Source organism: Protopterus annectens, chromosome 10.part0 (genome assembly GCF_019279795.1).
Source record: "Protopterus annectens isolate FY-2018-M chromosome 10.part0, PAN1.0, whole genome shotgun sequence".
Lineage (NCBI taxonomy): Eukaryota > Metazoa > Chordata > Ceratodontiformes > Protopteridae > Protopterus > Protopterus annectens.
Window position 1 is genome coordinate 1,180,706,253 of NC_056744.1, and position 22,948 is coordinate 1,180,729,200.

Below are 22,948 nucleotides of genomic sequence, written 5' to 3' on the forward strand. Positions count from 1 at the left end.
CTCTGTATTAGGTAGAATGAGCTAATAACACTAGACTGGGAGGAGTGTCACAGATCAAATATACAGTAGGGGCGGGCAATTGCAAAGCCACCAAGTATAACAATAAGACACCAGTAGGGAAGGAGGGTGGGGAACAAAAGTTGTTTGACCAGTATTTAACACAGCAGGAATAAGGGTGGGAGAAAAATAGCACTTTCAGCACAGATCAGAAGCCAACAAATATATATATCTAAATCAATCAAGCAAAAACAATTAGGATACTGCAGAACTTTGAAAAAGAAGTGCCCAAAATATATACTTATCACTTTATATTTCAAATTGTTTCAATAGCACTCCTAGTCAGAACTAAAGGAGTTTCAAGCAACGAATGCAGAGGTAACAAAGAGGGAATATTAATTATACTAGCAAGCCTTGAGACAGTCAGATAAAACACACAAGTTTTTTTTACCAGTATTTAACACAGCAGGAATAAGGGTGGGAGAAAAATAGCACTTTCAGCACAGATCAGAAGCCAACAAATATATATATCTAAATCAATCAAGCAAAAACAATTAGGATACTGCAGAACTTTGAAAAAGAAGTGCCCAAAAAATATACTTATCACTTTATATTTTGAATTGTTTCAGTAGCACTTTCAGTCAGAACTCAAGGAGTTTCAAGCAATGAATGCAGAGGTAACAAACAGGGAATATTAATTATACTAGCAAGCCTTGAGGCAATCAGACAAAATACACAAGTTGTTTGCCCAGTATTTAACACAGCAGGAATAAGGGTGGGAGACAAATAGCACTTTCAGCACAGATCAGAAGCCAGCAAATATATATATATATATATATATATATATATATATATATATATATATATATAAATCAAGCAAAAACAATTAGTATACTGGAGAACTTTGAAAAGAAGTGCCCAAAAATAAACTTGTCACTTTATATTTCAAATTGTTTCAGTAGCACTCTCAGTTAGAACTTAAGGAGTTTCAAGCAATGAATGCAGAGGTAACAAACAGGGAATATAAATTATACTAGCAAGCCTTGAGGCAATCAGATACACACAAGTTGCAGAACTTTGAAAAGAAGTGTTCAAAAAATATACTTATCACTTTATATTTTGAATTGTTTCAGTAGCACTCTCAGAACTCAAGGAGTTTCAAGCAATGAATGCAGAGGTAACAAACAGGGAATATTAATTATACTAGCAAGCCTTGAGACAACCAAATAAAACACACAAGTTGTTTGACCAGTATTTAACACAGCAGGAATAAGGGTGGGAGAAAAATAGCACTTTCAGCACAGATCAGAAGCCAGCAAATATATATATCTAAATCAATCAATCAATCAAAAACAATTAGGTTACTGCAAAACTTTGAAAAGAAGTGCCCAAAAATATACTTATCACTTTATATTTCAAATTGTTTCAATAGCACTCTCAGTCAGAACTCAAGGAGTTTCTAGCAAAGATTCTTTAAGTTGAACTGAAATTTTCTCATAAATAATCAGGGATTATAGATCATCTAATTGCTGGCAGAAATATGGTCCAAGAACTTGAGAAAAAGGCAGATAGGAAGGCTGTCTGGCAACAAGCTGAAAGTATAATCATACCTTGAATTTTTTTCCTGTGTCAAAAAATATGCTCCTGAACTGTATCCAAAAAGATTCTCAGAAAAATGTGTCTGCTGAGGGGAAAACATGATCTTTTTCTTTTTGATCATTATCTGTAGGGATACAGAAGGGGAATTATTCAGAGTAATTCTTTTAACAGGCAGTTAAAGGACTGTGTTTAAATGACAGTCATGTGTATAAATGTGAATTCTCTGATATTTCAGTGCTGTTTCAGCTGGAAAAATGATAACTGAAAACTTTTAATGGCCAGTGGTAATACCAAATAGGATCAGAAAGCACTAAAATGCTCATGACCAAGATAAAATTTCATATGCCTGAGAAGTCTATAAATAAAAACAGGGTAATCCAGAAAGCTTGAGTCAGGTCTGGTATCCCACCTGTGACCCAGAGGGTGACAGGAATAACAAGAAACAGAGTACAAAGGATTAGTCCAGATAAAATCACTTTAGCTAGAAGATCTGGGAGATTCTGTCTCTCTGATATCCTTCCTGTAGGAGGAATGAAGACACCTTGTTGAAGTTTCTTGTAGTTTATTGGTGGATCCCTTTTTTATGTTGATATCTCCAGGTCCTCTTGTAGTCAGATGGATGAGTGTTTTAATACATTGCATTCAACACAGCAGTTATTTAAAGGCAGTTATAGACAAGTGTGTGTGTGGGGGTCCAGGGGAGATGATTGGTGGAAAATATGAGAGATGGAAAAACAAGGAGCCGATTCCAAAGCTTTGAGTTTAGTCCCTCATTTGAATGTTGCTGAAAATTTCATGAAGGTTTACCAGCTCAGCAGCCTGTGGAACCTCATTTTTAGTTAAAGGGCTTTTATTTTTATTTTAACGAAGAAAAAAAATGAGAACACACCATGAGCTACCATTATAGAACTATATTTAAGAAAACACTTTATCAGGTCCATCTACTAGAGTGGTTTACAGCTTGATTAATGAAATTACCTGCTTATATGAGGCAAACTTTATTAGCTTGTTTTGTATCTCATGTAATATGGGAGGCTGTGTCTGCCTTTCTGAGCTCATATTCCTTGAAACAAGTTGTGCTTTATTACAGAACTTTTTCCAGTCTGACTTGTCCTTATCAATGCTTATATCACATGTAATATGAGACTGTGCCCGATTTTATTGGGTGCATGTGTCTTGAAATACATTATGAAACACTAATCTTCTCTTATTTGGCAAAGAAAGATTAAAAAGCCTGCTTATAAGAGGCTCATACACATGATTAATGTGACCAGTCCCCATTCTGATGAAGACAGACCTTTTTATATGCAGGGGAGGTAGTCACTTAGAGGTACACTAAGTGACTCCCATTTTTTGAAAAATACATGCATCTAAGAGAAATAGCTAACAGTGGAAACAAGTCACAGTGCTCATGTTTACAGATCTCGTGGATGTGTACAAGTAGGAGGAAAACATGTAAGCTCAGTTTGAGACCCTAGGACCTTTTGTATAGACTTTTTATACCCGTGGAATACAAATCCAAGAAGCTGTGAACTGCAAACTAAACCAAGCCTTTAATTAAAATAAGTAATTCAGATCTTCTTTGAGCATTGACAAACTGTGCATGTAGAGTAAAGAATACAACAGTGTGGAGTGCTGCTCTGGGATAACAATTTTCACTATACTGCACATTACAGAAATTATTTTAAATGCAAGTCAAGTGGCTAGAATATCTATACCTGATTGAAGTAGGGAATCCACAGTGAGAAGAAAAATGCCCTGGTCTCAGAGCATGGCCCTATGGTGTCCCATTTGATGGTCTTCGCTAGTAAGGCTCTCCCTGAGTCTAGCAGTTAGTGAGAACTCTTCTGTTCAAATCATTACTGTCTTCATGTTCCAGGTGGTGATATCAAGGCCTTCTGTTCAGATTCTTTCTCTCTTCAGATTCCAGGTGGTGAAGTCAGTGAAAAAATGGCTAGATAGCTCTGTACCTGGCTAGCTAAAGGGCTGGAAACTGGGAGAGATCAGGTGGAAGGGCAGTTAACCAATCTCCTGAGAGAGGGGTGGTGCCATGGGGATGAAGGCAGGTTTAGATGATGTAATAGGCTGAAGTAATCAGTATGGGTGTAGGCTGTCAAGGAAACTAGGAGGCTAGTGTTTGGCCCCCATTTCTTACACCTAACAACAAAAGATAATCACAAGCCAAAATGAGTAGTAGAAAACATTTTTAAACACTTGAAAGTTGTTGTTTAAGTTTGTACACATCACAAGGTAAAAAGAATTTTCAAGTTCCCTGATAGTTAATGTTTAGGTTTATACACATCTTGAGATCACAAAAAAAGAAAGAAAAAAATAAACAGAGTGACTTGTTTTGTGTGTTAATAGTTTGCCAGACAAACCACACTAAGGTAGATGATGTGATCTAAAGGTCTAATTTCTTGATTGGCTTTTTCATATTTATAGGTTCATAGGTTCATAGGATGATACTAGGCTATTGGCCCGGAGGCCCTTATAAGCCTAGCCAAGAATTTCACCCATGTTCCCACAAAGTCAGCACCTGTTTTTCCTGTCCAGCAGGGACACAGGTGGGATGCCAGGGGTATATTTTCTGTTTCCCAACCAGTCAGCCAGGTTCCTCTTAAAGAGGGCTAGTGAGGTACTCTGCTTGACATGGAGAGGGAGTCTATTCCACAGATGGGGAAGTCAATGGGATGCAAATCTATCCCAACAAGAAGTTCTATTAATGTCACAGACCAGGTTAAGGCCTTGCTTTTGGGTTGCGTGAGTGGAGTTTGACTTACTGATATGCAGAAACTTCATGTAGACTGAGTCTGAGACGGCCTTGTATGCCAGACACAGGTCACCTCTGACCAGTCTGTATGACACTGAGTAGAGGGACAGGGCTTTTAGCCTACCTGTATAGGATAGGTGCTTTCTGTATGACACTGAGTAGAGGGACAGGGGTTTTAGCCTACATGTATAGGATAGGTGCTTGAAACCCTGTATTTTCCTGATCAAAAACCTCTGTGGTCTCTCCAACTGCTGCATGTGCTTGGCAAGGTACATGTTGAAGGGGGCAATGTACTCAATAATGGGTCTGATAAGGGAGGAGTACAGGGATGTTGTGACCTCCTTGTTTCTGGATGAAATACCCTTACTTATGAGATGGGCCATGTAGAAAGCCTTCTGTACAATGGAGGCAACGTGGTGGTCAAAAGTCAGGTTGCTATCGACCTGGGTGCCCAAGTCCCTTACAACTAATTGCATGCTTAGTATGTTGTTATTAATGTGATAATTAATGGCAATGCCATTTTCCCCAAAGGGAATAATGATGCATTTCTTGGCATTCAGTTTCAGGCCATGCTTCTGGCCTCATTAGTTTGGGTAAGGATATCTTGGGGAATAGTGTTGAAGGCTTGGCTAGGTCAGGGTAGGTGGTGTGCACTGTTTTGACCTCATCCATGGCTTTTGTGACTGTTTTAAAGATGGAGGTCACGTTTAACAGGCATGATCTCCCTTTGACAAAACCAAGCTGTGTGGAATCAAGCGTTTGGAGGTTGCCAATGTCCTTGTTTATAAGGTCCATGATAATGCATTCCATGGCCTTGCAGATCAGTTAGGCTGATGGGCCTATAACTGCCTGGGTTGGTGAACGTTCCACCTTTGTGTAGAGAGATGACAGTGGCTGTCCTCCATTCTGCTGGGATGAAGCCGGTGCACAGGATTTGGTTGAATAAGGTGCCTAGTGGTGTTCAGAGCTCTTGCCTGAGTTCATGTAGGACACAGCCAGGGATGTTGTCGGGTGCCATGAAGGCTGTATTTTTTGCCTTTGAGATGGCATTAAAGACCTGTTGATGAGGGGAGGGGGGGCAGGTGCTGGGGATGTCCTGCTGTACTGATGGTTGGACAGGGGGTGAAGTTTTCACTGAACATGTCTGCCAGCAGGTTGGCTATATCTATGGCATTTGTGTATGTGGTATTCTTGACCAGCAGTTCAGAGCAGATTTGGGAGTTACCTTTTGAAATTGCATATGTATGCGAAGAAGGCCTTGTGATTGTCCTTAGTGGATGTGGCCAATTTAGACTCAAAGTTAGCCTTAGAGGACTTCACCAGTGACCTTATTTGCTTGTTCAGACAAAGGAGAGATTTCATCCAACTTGGCACCTGCTCCTTCTTGGTCCTCGACAGCAATTTTTTCCTTTTATTATAGAATCTGTTTATTGCTGCTTTCCACCAGACAGGTTTACTCTTCCTTGAGGAAGATGATTTGGTACTGTCAGGTATTGCTGAGCCCATGCAGCTATATAGGTGCTCATATAGTATTTTGGTGTAGGCGTGGACATTAGTGTTTGTTCCAACTGAAGGGATGGTGGCTGTGAAGCTGCTTATACCTGCTCTCAGGAGGTTGTAGTCAACTTGGGAAAATTTTTTTTGTTTGACCCTGGTGGGGGGGGGGGGGACAGGGGAGATGGTGACTTTGAAAGTGATTGCTTTAAGGTCGGATCTTACCAGGAAGGATGACACTGTAGGGGTGCTATAGTGGCTACTCATGTTGGTTAGTACCAGGTCCAGGATATTTTCCCCTCTTGTGGGGGTGATGATCAGCTGATTCAATGCACTGGCATGGATGAAGTCGAGGAATCTCTGGGCATTCATGTTTGAGCTAGAATAGGTCTTCCACTCTATGGTTGGGTAGTTAAAGTCATCCAGGATCAGGGTAGAGGGTTGAATCTTGATGGATTCAAGTAAGTACAGATAGGTGGAGTGGGCCTCCTGAGTCATGGTTGGGGGTCTGTAGCTAGCTATGATTTGAATAGGTGTTTTGTCAACAGTTAACTGCATCTGGAGTGTCTCCTGTGCATAATACTGTCTGACCAGCCTGGAAGTGTGTATGTCTTTGATAAATATTGAAACTCCACCACCTTTGGCTTTGTAGCCCTCAGTTTGGGGTCTATAAGCATGGTAGGACAAGTAACCTGGTAAGGCTGGGGTGCCCTCTACAGCTTTGAACCAGGTTTCAGTGACTGCACAAATGTCAGCATCTTCTATCGTGAGGAATGCTTGCAGTGAGTGTAGTTTCATGTTAAGACTCCTAGCATTTAGCAGCATGACCTTTAAATTTCATTTAGAAGAATTTTTCACATTGGTAATTTTGTCCTCATGACTTAACCTAAAAAAGGCACTATGAGGGTGGCAAGAAGCCTGAAGCCCAAAGGAGACATATGAAGGCCATTTCTGGCAAAGCATCTTGGTCTGTCAATCATGTCCTCCCAGGCTGTCAGGTACTGGATCCCCTTGGAATGACACCAGAAACTAAGCCAATTGTTAGTCAGTCATTTTCTGTTTGTATTGAGGCATCATTCTGGGTGACGGTAGGATGCTGCTTAAGGCTAGGGACATATCTGCCTGGGACTCACATTCAGCAAACTCAATTATGTCTCTCTTCATATAGCCCAGAGAGGTACATCTCAAGTCATTCACACCAACATGGATTATGACAGTCATAACAGTATCTGTTTTTGAGAGACCTGAGTGCGTGAGTGATATGGCAGATTCTAGTATCTGACAATCAACTTACTGTGACTTTCTGCTTTGTCTAGCCTGGTGAGGGGTACATCTGTGTGTCTCGCAATAAGAGTCTCCTATGACTAGTGTGTTGGGTTTGTGGCCTTGGAGGCTCTGGGACACAGGCATGTATACTTTGTGTGGTGCTTGTGCGATGGGTTGTGATGTGTGTTTTTGCCTTGGAGGTCTTTCTTGTTTAGGTATGTTTTTATTGAGAACCTCCACATATGCAGGAATGTACTGTACATGTGTGGGTGGTGTTAGAGGTGTGATGTTTATGGTGTTTGTGCAGACAACCTTCTCAGTGCCAGATGTACTGGCTTGTGATTGAGACAGCAAGGTTTCTAGGTTCTTAATGTTATTTACATTTTCATATTAACAGCATCAATTAGAATTAATTACCAGTTTATGTCCAAATCCTGTGTTAAACAGTACAAATGTTTTAGCTGTATGATTTATGGTTTTGTTTCCTAAGTGCAAGCACACTTTTGACTTTTGACACTCTCAAATTATTATAAGCAACACTTACTGTGTTAAAATAACATTTACTGTAAAACTGTTATTGCTAAGTATGGCCTCAACCTTGCAGTTATCACGGTTGCTTTCGTTTCCTCACATATAGTTTTACATCTGTCACAGTCTCTTAACAATTTACTTCTGTTAAAAGGCATAAAAGTCAGACCTTTACCTACAATTCCTTGCTCTAGCTGAGTCAACAGTTTAGTTAAGTGGTTCCAGACCTTAGTCCTATTTTGTTGCTGGTTCTGGTGGATTCCTTTTTTTATGTTGATATCTCCAGGTCCCTCAGCTCCCTGATCCCTTTCCATGACCTATTCCTCTGTTGTTGGTGCCCTTGTGGAGACCTCTGAGTTGGGGTGAAAGGCTGTTCAATTGTGTGCCTCCCTCGCAGACATTCCTCAGGTTTAGGATGTTGCTGATGGTGGAATTCTACTGGGTTTTGTTTTGCCTAAGGAAGATCCCAATCAGCTTGAGAATAGCATTTTTTAGAACTGTGTCCCATCCTCTGATTATGTCCTCCTACGTGTTGTGTTATTCCACATGGGTTTCTTGAACAGCTTTAGTCCCCTAGGAATCACTTATTTTTCAATATAGTTCCTGAAGTAAATCTTTTTCTTAGTATAGTCCTTCTTGTGAGTTTCTTGAGCAGTTTATGAGATACGAGCCTTGCAAAATGTGGTAAAGCCTCTGATATTATATGTGGTACAAGCACTGATAGACAAGCCAGATTGGAAAAAGTTCTGTAATAAATTTTTCATAACTTGCTTCAAGGAATATGAGCCCCACAATGCAATACATCATCTCACATTACATGTGATATAAAACAGACTAATAAAGTCTGGTGAACGTCTCATAAAAACAAGCATTTTCAGTGATCAAACTGTTGACCATTTTACAAACCACTCCAATAGATGGACTTGATGAACTTCAGATGAAAGTGTTTTCTTTATAGTTCTGTAGTAGTAGCTCACTGTATGGTGGCTTTTTTGTTTGTTAAAAATAAAAACATTTTAACTAAGAATGAGATTCCGCAGGCTGCAGTGCTGGGAAATACTTTCAGGAACATTCAAATAAGGGACTAAGCTCTAAGCTTTGGTATTGGATCCTTGTTTTTCCATCTCCCAGATCATCCTCCAATCAACTCCCCTTGACATTCCCACCATTGTCTGCAACTACCTTTAAATAACTGACCTGATGAATGTAATGTATTAGAGCAAGAACACTCGTCCATCTACCTACTTAACTGAATAAACTACTTGAAACTTCAACAAGGTGTCTTCATTCTTCCCACAGGGAGGGCATCAGAGAGTGAGTCTCCTAGATCTGCTAGCTAAAGTGATTTCATCTTGACTAAAAGTCTATAAATGGACATTTGCCAAAAATAATTTTTCATATCTAAAGTCATATCCAATGTTCTTCAGAAAAGTAGCAGAAGAAATGTTTAAAGGGTGCCTGTCTTGAATTTCAGAACATTTATATGCTTGTTTAATGGAAAAAAAAAACAGAAAGAAACAAATTTCTACAGCTGGGCTAGATTTACTCCCTTCTCTTAATTATATACAGGAAGGAATGTGGAATAGTAACTCTCCATCAAGAAAATGTATTATTTATCCCCTTTTGAAAAAACATGTATCCATGACTTACCATATGGCAGTACACTAAAAACAGAAAGTGTGATAAGAGAAGAGAGGACACAGGTGGACAGTGGTCTCACCTTAGATAACAACATTCACACAACAGTCAGGAAATCCTTCTATGTGGCACACCTCATCACAGAGAGTTTCATCCAGAAAAAAGAGGTCATTGTCCCACTGTACTCATATGTCCTGACGCTGACCGCAAAAAAAAACTCCAGCTATCTGTGTCGATATCTCCTACTAGAGGAGATCTCTGCTTAACATACAAGGCCCTGTTGGACATACTACTAAAAAATCCCAAATCTCTCAGAGCTACACGCCCAGGGATCTAAACCTTGTCATATGGGAGAAAATTCAATTCAGGGAGGGATGTCGCGTCAGCCCTGCTAGACAGGGGTCCAGGAAGTAAATAATGTGGAAGAAATAGCCAGGAATTGTATATGGCTAGGTTTGTATAGGCCCTAGGATATCCATTTGCATGGTGAAATTGTCCTTTTTATTGGCATGTTGTGCAACATTATGTAAAAACACTGAACTCTTCATATAATCATAATACACCATGAAGAGAGATGATGTGAATTCTTAAACACTCTTTCTAGTGGTCCTCACACCCCCAGCCCTGTGAAAATCTTGCATTCCTTTTGTTGGGAGAAAGGGACAATAGCATAATGGTTAAAGTCCTCTCCTCACATGAACAAGGAATGAAGTTTAATCCTGAACTCTAATGAATATCTATGTGGAGTTTGCATGTTCTCTCAGTGTTTCATTGGGGTTTCTTTCACCTCCCAAAAACATGCTGGGTGATTCCAACTCAAATTTGTCAAAAACTGAATGGACTTGCAGGCAGCAGCACAGATGCTAGTTGTAGTCTATTATGGAAAAGTTGTATAGACAAACTGCCTTAGGCATCAACTGTGATTTGCAGTATCCTCTAGATAGGACAACACAAATAACAGACTGCTCGCCATGTCAGTGTAGTCACTTGACCGTGATTTGGTCACATTGATGAATGGCATGGATATTCACCAGTGATGAGTGGGTTGAGGACCTGGCTTACTCAGATCTTTACCAGGGACACATGCTAATGGAGAGAGGAGTCTATGTGCCTCTTTGGGCCAGTGTGTGCCTGCCATAAAGCACAACAACTCTGGGTCAGTAAGCCACCAGAAATTGTCCAGTTGCCTATACTGGGTTACCTGGCATATGTTTGTTGAATGAAAGATTGATGTAAAATCAATCAACTGGCCAAATGTGAACTAAGGATTGCTACAGTCAATATAGGCTCACAGACAGGACACAGCTTGGAACTGGATGACATGGTGGTATGGAATGGCTAATCATCTTGTGTATACAGGAAACAAGAATGAAGGTCAGCACAGGAAAGCCACATGACTTGGTTTTCATAGTCTTCTAATTAGGGGTAGGACAGACTAGAAATGGTGTTAGAATTGTGACAAGGGGAGTCTTCAAAGACAGTGAGTGATGTCATCATAATTAGTGATAGATTCATGGCAGTCAGATTCCAGAGTAAGGATAGGACAGAGCTCATAATCTCAGCCTATGCCCAACAACAGGATTGTGATAGTGAAGAAAAGAGTTGCAAAGCCTACCTTAAAAAGTAGGGCAACGTGAGTTGGTGTTGATAAAGGAGGACCTGAATGCTCTTATTAGGAAAGAAGGAACAAGTTGAAGAGAACTGCCTACATCCACATGTTTGGGGCACTAGGAATGAGGTAATTCTAGACTTCTGTCTTGCAAATGGCTTGATGATGGCCAACTCATGGTATTGCAAGAGAGACAGTCACAAGATAACATACAAGAGTGACCAACATGCAATTTAGGCAAGCTTCCTACTAGTAAGGAAAGAGGATTGGGATTGTCAGAGATTGCAAAATCATCCACAGTGAAATAGTAGGTCCACTATATAAACCACTGGTGGGTGGTAGCATTTCAAAACAGCACATGTGAGGACTTCTGAACAGATATGTGGCTGAGCCAGGTATGGAAATAAGGTAGAAAAGGAAAGCTGGTGGTGAAATGGAGACGTTCAGAAAGTCATCAAAAGAAAGGAGTGCAGGGTAAAGTGTGAGACAGAAAATACTGACTAGGCTAAGAAGTAATACTGGTGGGCTAATAAAGGCGCTAAGAGAGCAATCGCAACAGCAAAGAGCAAAGCACCAGAGGCACTCTACCATTTTCTGGAAGGTGATTCAGTAGATGGCACAAATAATCTTTATGAGGATGCAACATAAATAGGACATGCTGGAGGGAGAGGTATATGTCTCAGAAACTACCACTTCTTTGGAATGGGCTTCCCATCCATGTCAAGCAGAGCTCTTTCCTAACCAGTTTCAAGCATTACTTGGACCAGTGGATGGGGAGTCAGAAATTTGTCCCTGGTCAGAGTCAGCCTGTAAATTCTTGACCAACCATTCTGAAATGTATACATAACCTATAAAACAAGCCTAGAGTATCAACCTGCCAGATACATTCAGGAAGCAAGGCTAGGTTTAAAAAGGTTCCTGGGGTCATTAGCCTAGAAATTACCTATAAACCTATGCACAACAAAAATCAATTAGAAAACGAAGAAATGCCAACAAGAGTACATAACTTTTAGGGAAAAAGCATTCTTTTATGTGTCTTTATCCCACAATCTGATAAAATATATACCATGTTGGCATCATGCTTAATTATATAAGTGACCACAGACATGTATTTGTTGGATGAATGTCACACCTAAATATTTTACATCAACTCAGAAACAAAAAAATGTTTTAGCACTGACACCTTTATATCTCTTCAGAGAAAAGTCACTTGGACTCATTTCAAAACTCTATCACTAAACCAGTGTTTTTTCATTAGTTTAACAAACATTACTTCATATCCTAGACTCTGTAGCTCCACTAAAGCAAAAACAGGAAATAAATGCAGTGCCCTGGCTCAGGAAATATATTAAAAGCCTAATGCATCTGTGATGCCCCAACACTGGCCCAGTAATCAAGGAGCCTCAATCCTCACCACTGGCAACAGTGGGAAACATACACACTGGGAGGATGACAAGTACACACACAATAAAGTACATATTCCATTAAGATCACACCACACAGTCAGTCTGGGGGTGGCTTCTCCCTCTTTCTCCAGATCCCCAGTAAGGCTCCCCACTGGCACAGCTATAGGGTTGACATCTGTTTAGGTGCTTCACCCCGCAGTACTTCCACAGACAAACCAGCAGGTCTGATATGAAATTAGCACCTCTGTCAGTCAGTATTTCTTTTGAGAAACCTACCCTGCTGAAAATCTCTAACAAAGCATTTTCCACCTTTTCTGCCTCAATGGAGAACAGAGACACCACCTCAGGGTATCTGGTAACATAATCTACTACCACTAGGATATACATTTTCCCTGTGGAACTTGGGGTACTCAGAGGCCCCACAATATCCATAGCTACCCTCTGAAATGGCTCTTCAATCACAGGCAAGGGCATCAAAGGAGCTTTCACCTTGTCACCTGCCTTGCCTACCTTTTTGGTACTACTCACAGGTCCTGCAGTACCCTGTTACATCCAAGGAAATCTAAGGCCAATAAAAGTTCTGCATAATACGTCTCTTGGTATGTTTTACGCCCATATGACCTGCAAAGGAATATCATGTGCTATGACTAGGAGTGCCAGATGATAGGCTCTGAGCACTACCAACTGCTGTATTCTCTAACCCTCTAGCCCTCCCTCAGGGTCCACTCTCTATACAGTAACCCTTTGTCCCAGTATACAGATTCCCCTTTCCCTTGAGGATCAGGTGCCTCACTGGCTACATCCCTCAGGCCTTGTAATGTAGGGTCTGAGAGCTGAGCCAGTCTCAGCTCTCTCTTTGTAACCCTTCCCAGCTCCCCTGCCACAGGAAGTCTGGCATCCTCCGACAGTGGTGCCTCACTGTCAGCCTGGGTACTACTACTCATCTCTGCCCTTGCAGTCACTCTCTCCAAGGGAACATCAGTACCCACAAGCTGCTGTGGCTCACCTTCAGTCTTACTGCTACTGGGTAGCTCCCTCCCTGAAGTAACCCCCTAACCAGTCCTGGCTGCAAGTGTGCAGTTCAGCATGGTCTCCCCTGGGCCACCAGACCCACATGCTTGTCTTCAAGCCTGACTGCATGTAACTGCATGCACACAAGGTACTGCATTATCAAAATCATTCCCTATCAGGACATCTGCAGGGATATTCTCAAATACTCTTACTTGCTTGCTTCCTTTTCCATCCTCCCAGTCAAGGTGAACCCTAGCCAAAGGTATTTGGAATTGGGTCCCACCTAAATCTCTGATTGGAGTACACTGCCCAAGCAAGTAGTGCTCCTCTTTAACCATTACAGGCTTCACAATGGTTAGGTCAGTGGCTGTGTCTCTCTTATCAGTGGCCTGTTGCTCATTTACTAAGATATTATATAACCTCTTGTGGTAGTTTGGTACCCTTGTTGTCTTGAGACAACTTTCTGCTGGCATTTTGTCATTTCCACTTACTGGCTCTCCCACCTTTTGTTCCCCACCTTGCCTCCATGGACATCTATATGTTACATGGCCCCACTGGTTGCATTTAAAACATTTAACCCTTGGTCCTGGACATGTACCTGGACTAATGGCTTCCCCTGCTACTGGTGGACTCTGTTAGAGCAGTCTGGGCTGCTCACCACGCATTCCCTTTTACCCATAAGTAGTACTGGGTGTCCCTTTCCTGCAGTGATGCCCTGCTTGCTAGGTGTAGGTCTCCCTTCTTCCCCAACTCATCTGCAGTATTGCATTGTCTGTCAGCTAACCAGATCCTCATGTCCTCAGGCAAAGTGCTAAAGGCTTATTCCCTCACCAAAAGGTCTTCCAGCCCTTCAAAAGTGGTCACCTGACATCCACTCATCCACCTATGAAAATAAGTGCTTAGGTCAGCAATATATTCACACACACTTTCATCTACCTTGCATCTACGCTCATGCAACTTTTTCCTATAAGCCTCAGGTGTTAAATTAAAACATTCTAAAATACAGTGTTTTACAGTATTCAGTCAGTATCAGACAATATAGAAATAGCAAGGGGGTCAAGAACTGTACCCAGAGCCCTTGGTCAACATTATGCTGTTTACATACCCTTTCAAACATATGAATGAAACTATCAAAATTATCCCCTTCTGTAAATTGTGGAAGAAATTTACTGACCTTTGTAGCTTCTGAGGTTCAGTTACTCCCTTCCCCATTACCTCCATGACCCTGGTGAAGAGTCAGCATCTCATTTTCATGTTGTCTCTGCCTCTCATTCTCTTCAGCTTATAGACATCATAGTTTCTCTGCTGCTTCTATTTCCAAATGATTGGCTTCCAGTCAAATATCTTTAACTACAGATGGATTTTTAAGTCGTCTATGGAAAAGTTGAACTGTCCATTTTCTGAGAGTGGTACATCTCCAAGGCCAGCCTGATTGTCCTCCTGATTGCTGGTCTGTGATGTAGCTGTGCAAGTCTATAATCATTTCTGCCAACTGGCTCCTTGTCAGCTTGCCATACTCCTCTGCTGACATGCTTGCCTGCTCTCTGACTAAGTAAGCTAACCAAGAAAAAAATTGTGATATGAAACTGAATGTTCACTGCCTGTGTGGCTGATTGAGAGTACAAACACTTTCCTTAGTGGCCACTGTTTACAGGCTACAGGAATTCAATATCCACACCACTGAATCCTAATATGTAGATCACCACTACAAGCCAATTAATATGTGATGTGGATATCCCACCACTGACAACCAATTAATAAGTGACTGCCCAACACTGGCCCAGTAATCAAGGAGCCTCAATCCTCACCACTGGCAACAGTGGGGATCGCACACCCTGGGAGGATGACAAGTACATACACAGTAAAATGCAATTTCCCTTAAGAGCACACAGAGATCACAGTCAGTCTGGGGCTGGTTTCTCCCTCATTCTCCAGATCCCCAATAAGACTCGCCACTAGCACAGCTATAGGGTTGAGATCTCAGCTGAGTGGCCAAATCAAGATCTCCAGTACCCTCTCTATTTAACCAGGTGCTTCATGCCCTGCCCAAGTAGCTGACACCCACAGTCCTTGAGATTTGATTTCTATACAAACACACACACACACACACACACACACACACACACACACACACACACGCACGCACACACACACGCACACACATGCCTCCTTCTGCCCAGACTAAAAGGTAGTTTTCACTGCCACCAGCCAACTCTTATCAGCTACTTTAAGGCCCTTAGCAAAGGGTGTCCAATCCTACTGTGTAATGTTACTATTCTATTAATCCAAATGGTAGTTTGACCAAGAGCAAGGCTATTTAGGAGTGGCCTGTACAGTGTCACGAAATAGATATGTAAGTACTCTAAGAGCTTAAATATCTCTAAACAGACTAGCCACACTTAAAAGATTAAAATATATGTAATAATAAATAATAAAAGAACAAGACAATACTCAGCAAGTAATCAGTTACATCAGAGTTCAAAATCACAGAAAATATTCAATACAACATTGCAAGACATTCTCAAATAAATAAACACATCTAAGCTACACTTGACTATATTCCTATCTGAATCTAAAAGAGTTACTATGCCCTAATAACTTACAGCAAGGCAAGTACAGAAGGTGGTGATGAGTGGATGTTGTCAGGTCAAAGACAAATACAAAAATGCACAGTGTCTCTCTAAGAGCATTCTTAAATTGATATCAAATATTACTGCTGGGTTAGCTTGGAATACATCCCTTTTTGTCACCTGACTTCAGTTCAGGTTTCAGGGTTAGGTTCCTGGCTATCTTATATCCCTAGCATTTATAAGCCCACAATAATAAAGCCTTTTACGGCCACCCATTTTTTATTTTTTTTTGCCCTTTTTAGAGTTCGTAAGCTGTGCCTGTGCCTAACAGTGACACAGACACAGAAGTGAGGCTCCCCTACTATCTCCCATCCATCATCAAAGAGATTCTTGAAGAGAAGAGTCAAGGAGACTCTGCCTAACCTGGACTGGGATTTTATTCAGAGTGAAGGAGGATCTCTCTTATGAATCTGTCCCTCAGCATGTCCTATTTATTTCAGTGCTGAGGTTCAAGTCTCTTGAGCGTCGGGCTCCCATGGGATTTGATTTGGATTTTTGCAGCATGCAGTCCATCCATGGACATGGTTGCATGGCTTTATAGCACAGATCACAGATAGCTCTGAACAGGCGGTATGCCACTGAGAGCTTAAATATCTCTAAACAGACTAGCCACAAGCTAAACCCCCTTTGTCAGAAACTAACAGAATTTTAGCATCTCTCTGTGAAAATACATATCTTTCAGATGTTTGCAGATCCTGGAAGTCATAATACAACAAAACACTTCTACATCTTAAACCTAGTAATTACTTTTCTTTCAAGACAATACAAAAAAACTTCTAACTCTAGACATTGTGTCTGCTACTGCACTGAAACTGAGAGATAACATTGTTTGGGGCACATTGTCTTTTTTTTTCTGAAGAAGTTCACGCTTTTAATAAAGTGGAAAGAAAGAAAATAAAAAAGCCTTATTTTGACATTTCACACTGAGCTGTGTTATACTTTACTTTTTTTGTGTGTGTTTAGTTTGGCTAGTTTTTTTTTTTTTTTTATAACATCTCTTTTATTACGTGATTATGAAACAATTTAATTTCAAATATTTTATCTGATTTTTTTTTCAAGTTAACCTCCTGTGTTCCAGTTTCCATTAAACATATACATCTAAACAGTCACAATAGTGCAGGTACATTCCTGTTCTAGTCGATAGGGCATGCTGTGGTTGCATTTTAGCTCAGTGCTTTACACACACTTCTGTATAAATCATATCAGTATTCACAAATGACATATAATTATTTACAAAATTCCAGATAGCTGGGCTGGCAGTATTTCCCTTTGTCACAGCATCAATGAAACCATGCCCAGAAAAAAAACATTAAAAAAGGCACAGAAGGAACTTTGAAACAAGTTGAAACATTTCACTCACGTATCTGAACAATCATATTTCTCAAGCAAAATCAGAATGTTATTAATCTACTCCAAACCTTCTGGACAGACACTACACAAACCAGGAAAGCTAAAATCCCACTTCCAAATTCTTCCATCCATGAAACTGCCTGCAACATCAAATTGTAGGGCAGTCTGTTCCAGTATACACTTTCCATTACCTAATGACTGAGAATCTCCCAAATCTACATTCCCTTTCAAATTTGCTACTCTAACTACAGACTTTATTAAGAAACTTTTCTGCAGACTTAACATCCTTTGCTTCAGATAACTTCCTCAATGTATACTTAAGCTTAACAGCCTGTGGCTTTGCCTATCCTGTATCCATCCTGTTTAACAGATCTTTATAAGATCCTTGTATTCCTAAAATATGGAGAACCTCAGATATTGCCCCCCTCCTCAAAAGCAACCCATCTCTAGAACTGGTTGACTATAGGTAATTTGCTCAACCTCTCCCTCCAAATTCATGGATACATACAAGCATACTCTAACAACTGCTAAACACTTACATTAAAACAACCTCTTGTCATGGATGTAGCATGGTTACCGAGTAGGGCATAGTACTGAAACTGCTTTATTAGCATTTACAAATTATATTCAAGGTACACTCAATGCCAATAAAACTGTAGCGTCCCTCACTAGACCTTTCAAAGGTATTTAATACTGTATATCATTCAGGTAACCCCTCCAGCAAAGCCTTGACTCCTGCAATTTCAGATAGTTAGAAAGCTACCTCTCTTATTAAACTGAGTATCCATGCTGTGCAGATTCTGTCCTAACTCTCAGACATACAGCATGGCTCCAAATGAAGATGTATTAGGCTCCATTCTTTTCAACATTTTCATCCAAGATAGACACACAACATTACAACCTGCTTACCTTATTCAGTGTGTAGAAAATTCAGCCTGGTTATAGTCTGCTAAATCTAATGAAGAGCTTAACTCTAATCTACAGTCATTCTATCCTAGGACTGAGGTATGGCTGACTAATTATTGGTCACTACTAAAATAAACAAACAAACAAATAAATAAATAAAGTGATTATATTCACGAACATGTTAGCCCATCATCTCACATATATTCTATAAACTGCATATACACTGGTGTTGTAGATAATAACCAAGCTTAGATAAGAACCACATGTAACCAACAGTAAAAAGCACAGAACCAGTGACTAAAGTAACAGTTGCCTGTTCTTTCCTTCTTCCCATACTACATACAGCTCCACTATCCTTACTAACCTTCCAACTTGACAGCTTGTAAAACTAGAGCAATAGTGTTTCAAACCAGACAAATTTGCTGAAAACCTCCCTAATAGAACCATCCACTGCCTCACACTGAGAAAGCTTAGATATTTTCATTTACCATAGACCTTCATTCACTTCCAGTTGAAAATACACCATAGCATCTGTTGTGGACCACACAGCTGCACAGCTACTCAGTCACTTCTACAGTGATACACCCCACAGAGGTAATTAAAGCCCCTATCACAGAAATTTGTCATCATGCTAAAATCCAATAACCACCAGTATGATTACGTTTATGCAGCATGCATTGCCATGCTGTTGAATTCCCTGCTAATTTCCACCTGACAAATGTCACATTATGGCCAGTTAACTCCATGTTAAAATCTACTTAACTGCTACATGAAGTATAAATGCTTAAATGGACTTCCCCAAAAGCTCATAAATCCTGTTCTAGCTGTAACTAGATACATACCAAATTCCTCTTCACTAACTAGACTCCATGGCTGCCTGTATGTTAGCCACTCTAGTTGGCTCTCACCTACCATGCTGGGGATTGCCCAGTGATGAGAGAATGAATGTATTCTAGACTTATAGGAGGAAACCTGATGATCAGCAGTTATAAAGAGAAAAGCACCTAGAAAAAAAATGAAAGATCACCAATTCACCTACCTCACGTGTTTGGGATGTGAGAGGAAATCAGAACACTGAGCAAAACCCCACATAAGCACAGTAAAGGCATCCAGACTTCACAAGGAAGGCATCCCATTCTTGAGATAGACCAAAGAACCAAGCACTGTAAGGCAGCAATGCTAAAAGCTGGATCACTGTAACAGGTTCTTAGGTGTATATTCTGATTTAAGCCAGCAGCTATTTATGTTCATGTGTATATATTAGGATTTGTTTAGCTAATAAGCTTCATGTGTCCCATATGTAAAGTTAGGAATGTTGGTTTTAGTCTAAAAGATAATCACTACATCAGTACTACATCAGAACTATAGAAGAGACAGAAGCTGGGGCTAAGAAGATGATGAATATATCTCTTGATGCTGATGGATTTACTTTCTCTCCATTATGAACATTTAGCATTTTTTGAATGTATATGTGAAGTATGATATGCAGAAATAATACTTGATGCTATCTGGCACTTAGAACAGACTCTGAGAAGTTTCTTGCAGACAAGGTACAAGGTTTGACTCCTTCTACCTCCATGTGCCTACTTTGTGACTATAAGTTAATCACTTAATCAGCATTTTGAAAAAAAAAAAATTTAATTTGAAATATGTGGTGGAGTTTTGGTGAGTGGATCACAAAAGTAAACAGTCTATTCCTTTTCTGATGTTGCAATTTTTGCATTGTGCTGATATTCAAAATGTTAGCATTGATCAGTTCAATGCCACTGTGTTCGCATTTTGATAAATCACTTGTATTTATCTATCTATTTGTCGGTATGGGTAGATAATTTTTCTTCATTTTGTTAACTGGCAATCAGGTTAGTGGTGAGGACCATGACCCGGGCCAAAAGACAGCCATGTAGGTTCATAGGTAGTTACTAGGCATTCATAACAAGCCTAGCCCAGATTGCCAAGTGCACCAAAGTACTGTCTGGATAAGTGCCTTTCCCAAAGTCACACAGTACGCAAATGAAACAAGAGGGATTCAAGGCCTGTACCACAGGAAGTAGCTCATTGACACCTCATAGTTTTAATCCTCTGCATTCACTGTCAAACCTAAAGAGGACAATGCAGCAATTAGGGGTAAGGTGATGGTGGACAGGAGGGAATGTAGTGGTAAATGATGAGCAAAATGGGGGAGGGAAAATCAAGCTTAAATCTAGAAGAATATTATTTCATACTAATTCTGAATTTATTTCTTTTTTTGACTTTCAGAGTTCGCCCATTTCCATCAATTTGCTTAGTGATGGATCTCCAAGCAGCTGGTGGCTTTGATTCATATGGCCAAGAGATACAGCGCCTTGTCTCCAGAGGCTGGTCTAAGCTTGACATCTTTGATCACAATAATCAAGTGATGAGTGGACGCTGGAAAGTCCCAGTGCGAACACTACCAGTACAACCAGCTCTTTCAATGGGACAGCTGAATGGTATTCCCCAGGTAGAGAGAAAGTACCACATTCATTAGACCAAACTCCTGAAATGTTTTTCCATTACTGCTAGAACTATGTAATTGATATGAGTTTAAAGCATCTGTCAAGCACTTTGATTAATTATAGCGATATGAAATACATAGTAGGCCTAACGTTAACAACAGTGATTGATATCCAAATCAAACAGTCTATTCATTTTAAAAGCAATGTTATTTTATTAAATGTATTTCAGTTAACATTCACTAGTAATATGCAAAAATGGACAAGATAAAATTAAATCTGGTAGCCTAGCAAAGGTGTTTGCATAATAACTAAAAAATAGTGTGACATGCAGATGCATTATCATTTTGAGAGAAATTAGTTAAAACGAGAGTTCCACTAAAATGACAGTTCTAACAGAAGTAGACCATATCAGCACAGAAGGATGCAAGAATACTGAAAAAAATTAATAGACATATCTGCCAAAGGGTAGTTGAGACATGGGCACTAAGTGATTGACCTGTATTATTCAGAATCATGCAAACTGATTGGACACCCAGTAAACATGCCAGTTGTACAGCTGAATTTTTGGGCTCGACCTGCTATTTGCATATGCTCCATAAATCTATCTTTAATATATTTTAAGAGGGCCATCACAACAATATTAGAAAAATTATGGATGTTCTGCAAAAATCTAGACAATTGAAAAGGTATTCTTATATATCAGAAGTATGATCAATTACTGTGACAGTAACCATACTGCTAAACTGTCTTGAGTTTTATTGGGTAACCCTGATTTTTCTCTTATTTTTGTCCAGTGCTTCATAAAATTTTATATTTTCGGATAAATTACTGAGAATTTCTGTAGGTCATTAATGCTAGACATTAGAATTTGATGCTGCCCGCTCTTTTAAAAAGACAGTGTGTGAGTGTGTGTGTGTGTGTGTGTGTGTGTGTGTGTGTGTGTGTGTGTGTGTGTGTGTGTGTGTGTGTGTGTGTGTGTGTGTGTGTGTGTGTGTGTGTGAGAGAGAGAGAGAGAGAGGGACAGAGACAACCCCACAATAGAGATGCTCTCTTCTCTGTCATTTCCCTTTATAGGTTCATAGGTTAGTACTAGGCTATCGACCCTAGGGCCTATACAAGCCTAGCCATAAGAATTCCTTGGCTATTTCTTCCCAGAATATTTACTTCCCTGGTCCCCTGTCTAGCAGGGTGACTGATGTGATCCCCAAGGTGAATTTCTTATTTCCCATCCAATCGTCAAGGTTCCTTTTGAAGAGGGCCAAAGAGGAGCTCAGCTTGACATGTATGGGCAGTCTATTCCAGAGTATGGGAAGTCTCTGGGTCAGGAACCTATTCCTCCAGCATGTTTTGCTCATTGTGATGACCAGGCTTAGATCCCTGGAGCGTGTGGCTCTGAGGGATTGGGATTTCTTTAAGTGTAGCATGTCCACCAGCACTGGGTTTGGCATGGCCTTGTATGCTAAGCAGAGAACACCTCTGAGTAGGCGATATGCAACAGAGTATAGCTGGAGTTTTTTAGATGGTCAGCATAGGGCATCTGCTTTAGGCCTGTGATTCTTTTAGTGAGGTATTTCTGTGGCCTTTCCAGTTGTTGCAGATGTCTTGCGAGGTACATACCAAGCAGAGCGCTGTACTCTATAACGGGTGTAATGAGGGATGAGTACAATGGGACAATGACCTCCTTTTTTCTGGATGAAGAGCCCTTAGTGATGAGGTGTGCCACACAGAAGGATTTCCTGACTCTTGTGGCTATGTGGTTATTGAAGGTGAGACCACTGTCCACCTGTGTCCCTAAGTCTCTTATCACACTTTCGGTGTTTAGTGTACTGCCACTTATGTGGTAATTCATGGGTACATGGTTTTTACCAAAGGGATAACTATACATTTCTTGGCATTGAGCTTGAGCCCATGGCTCTGGCACCAAGCATCTGCTTCTGTAAGGCCCTTTTCATAGGTTCATAGGTAGGTACCAGGCTATCAGCCCTAGGACCCATACAAGCCTAGCCAAATAATGTACCCTGGCTTTCGCCACCCAAGAAAATAATTTTCCTTTTGTAGAATATCCACATCATTTGGCGATTCAGTAATGGCTCCCCGTTTGCAGTCATATGCAAACTTTGTTAGCCAGAGTCCCTTAGTGCTGGCATGCACTTCAGAGAAGTAGATGCCAAACAAGAGCGGTCCCAGGACTGAACTCTGAGGTACTCTGCTTGTCACTTATCTGGAGCTGGATTTTGAGTTGGCTACTTTTACAGTATGGGTTCTGTCAG

The 22,948-nt window shown here is 40.5% G+C and overlaps 1 protein-coding gene across 1 annotated transcript in view; it reads left to right on the top strand.

The window, feature by feature from the left end:
- CCDC17 (coiled-coil domain containing 17) overlaps window positions 1-22,948 on the top strand; it is a 785,488-nt gene that overhangs the window by 533,869 nt on the left and 228,671 nt on the right. Inside the window, exon 13 of the mRNA XM_044086848.1 lies at window positions 20,461-20,683. Within this exon, the coding sequence (XP_043942783.1) occupies window positions 20,461-20,683 (223 nt within the window). The remainder of the gene's footprint in view (window positions 1-20,460; window positions 20,684-22,948) is intronic.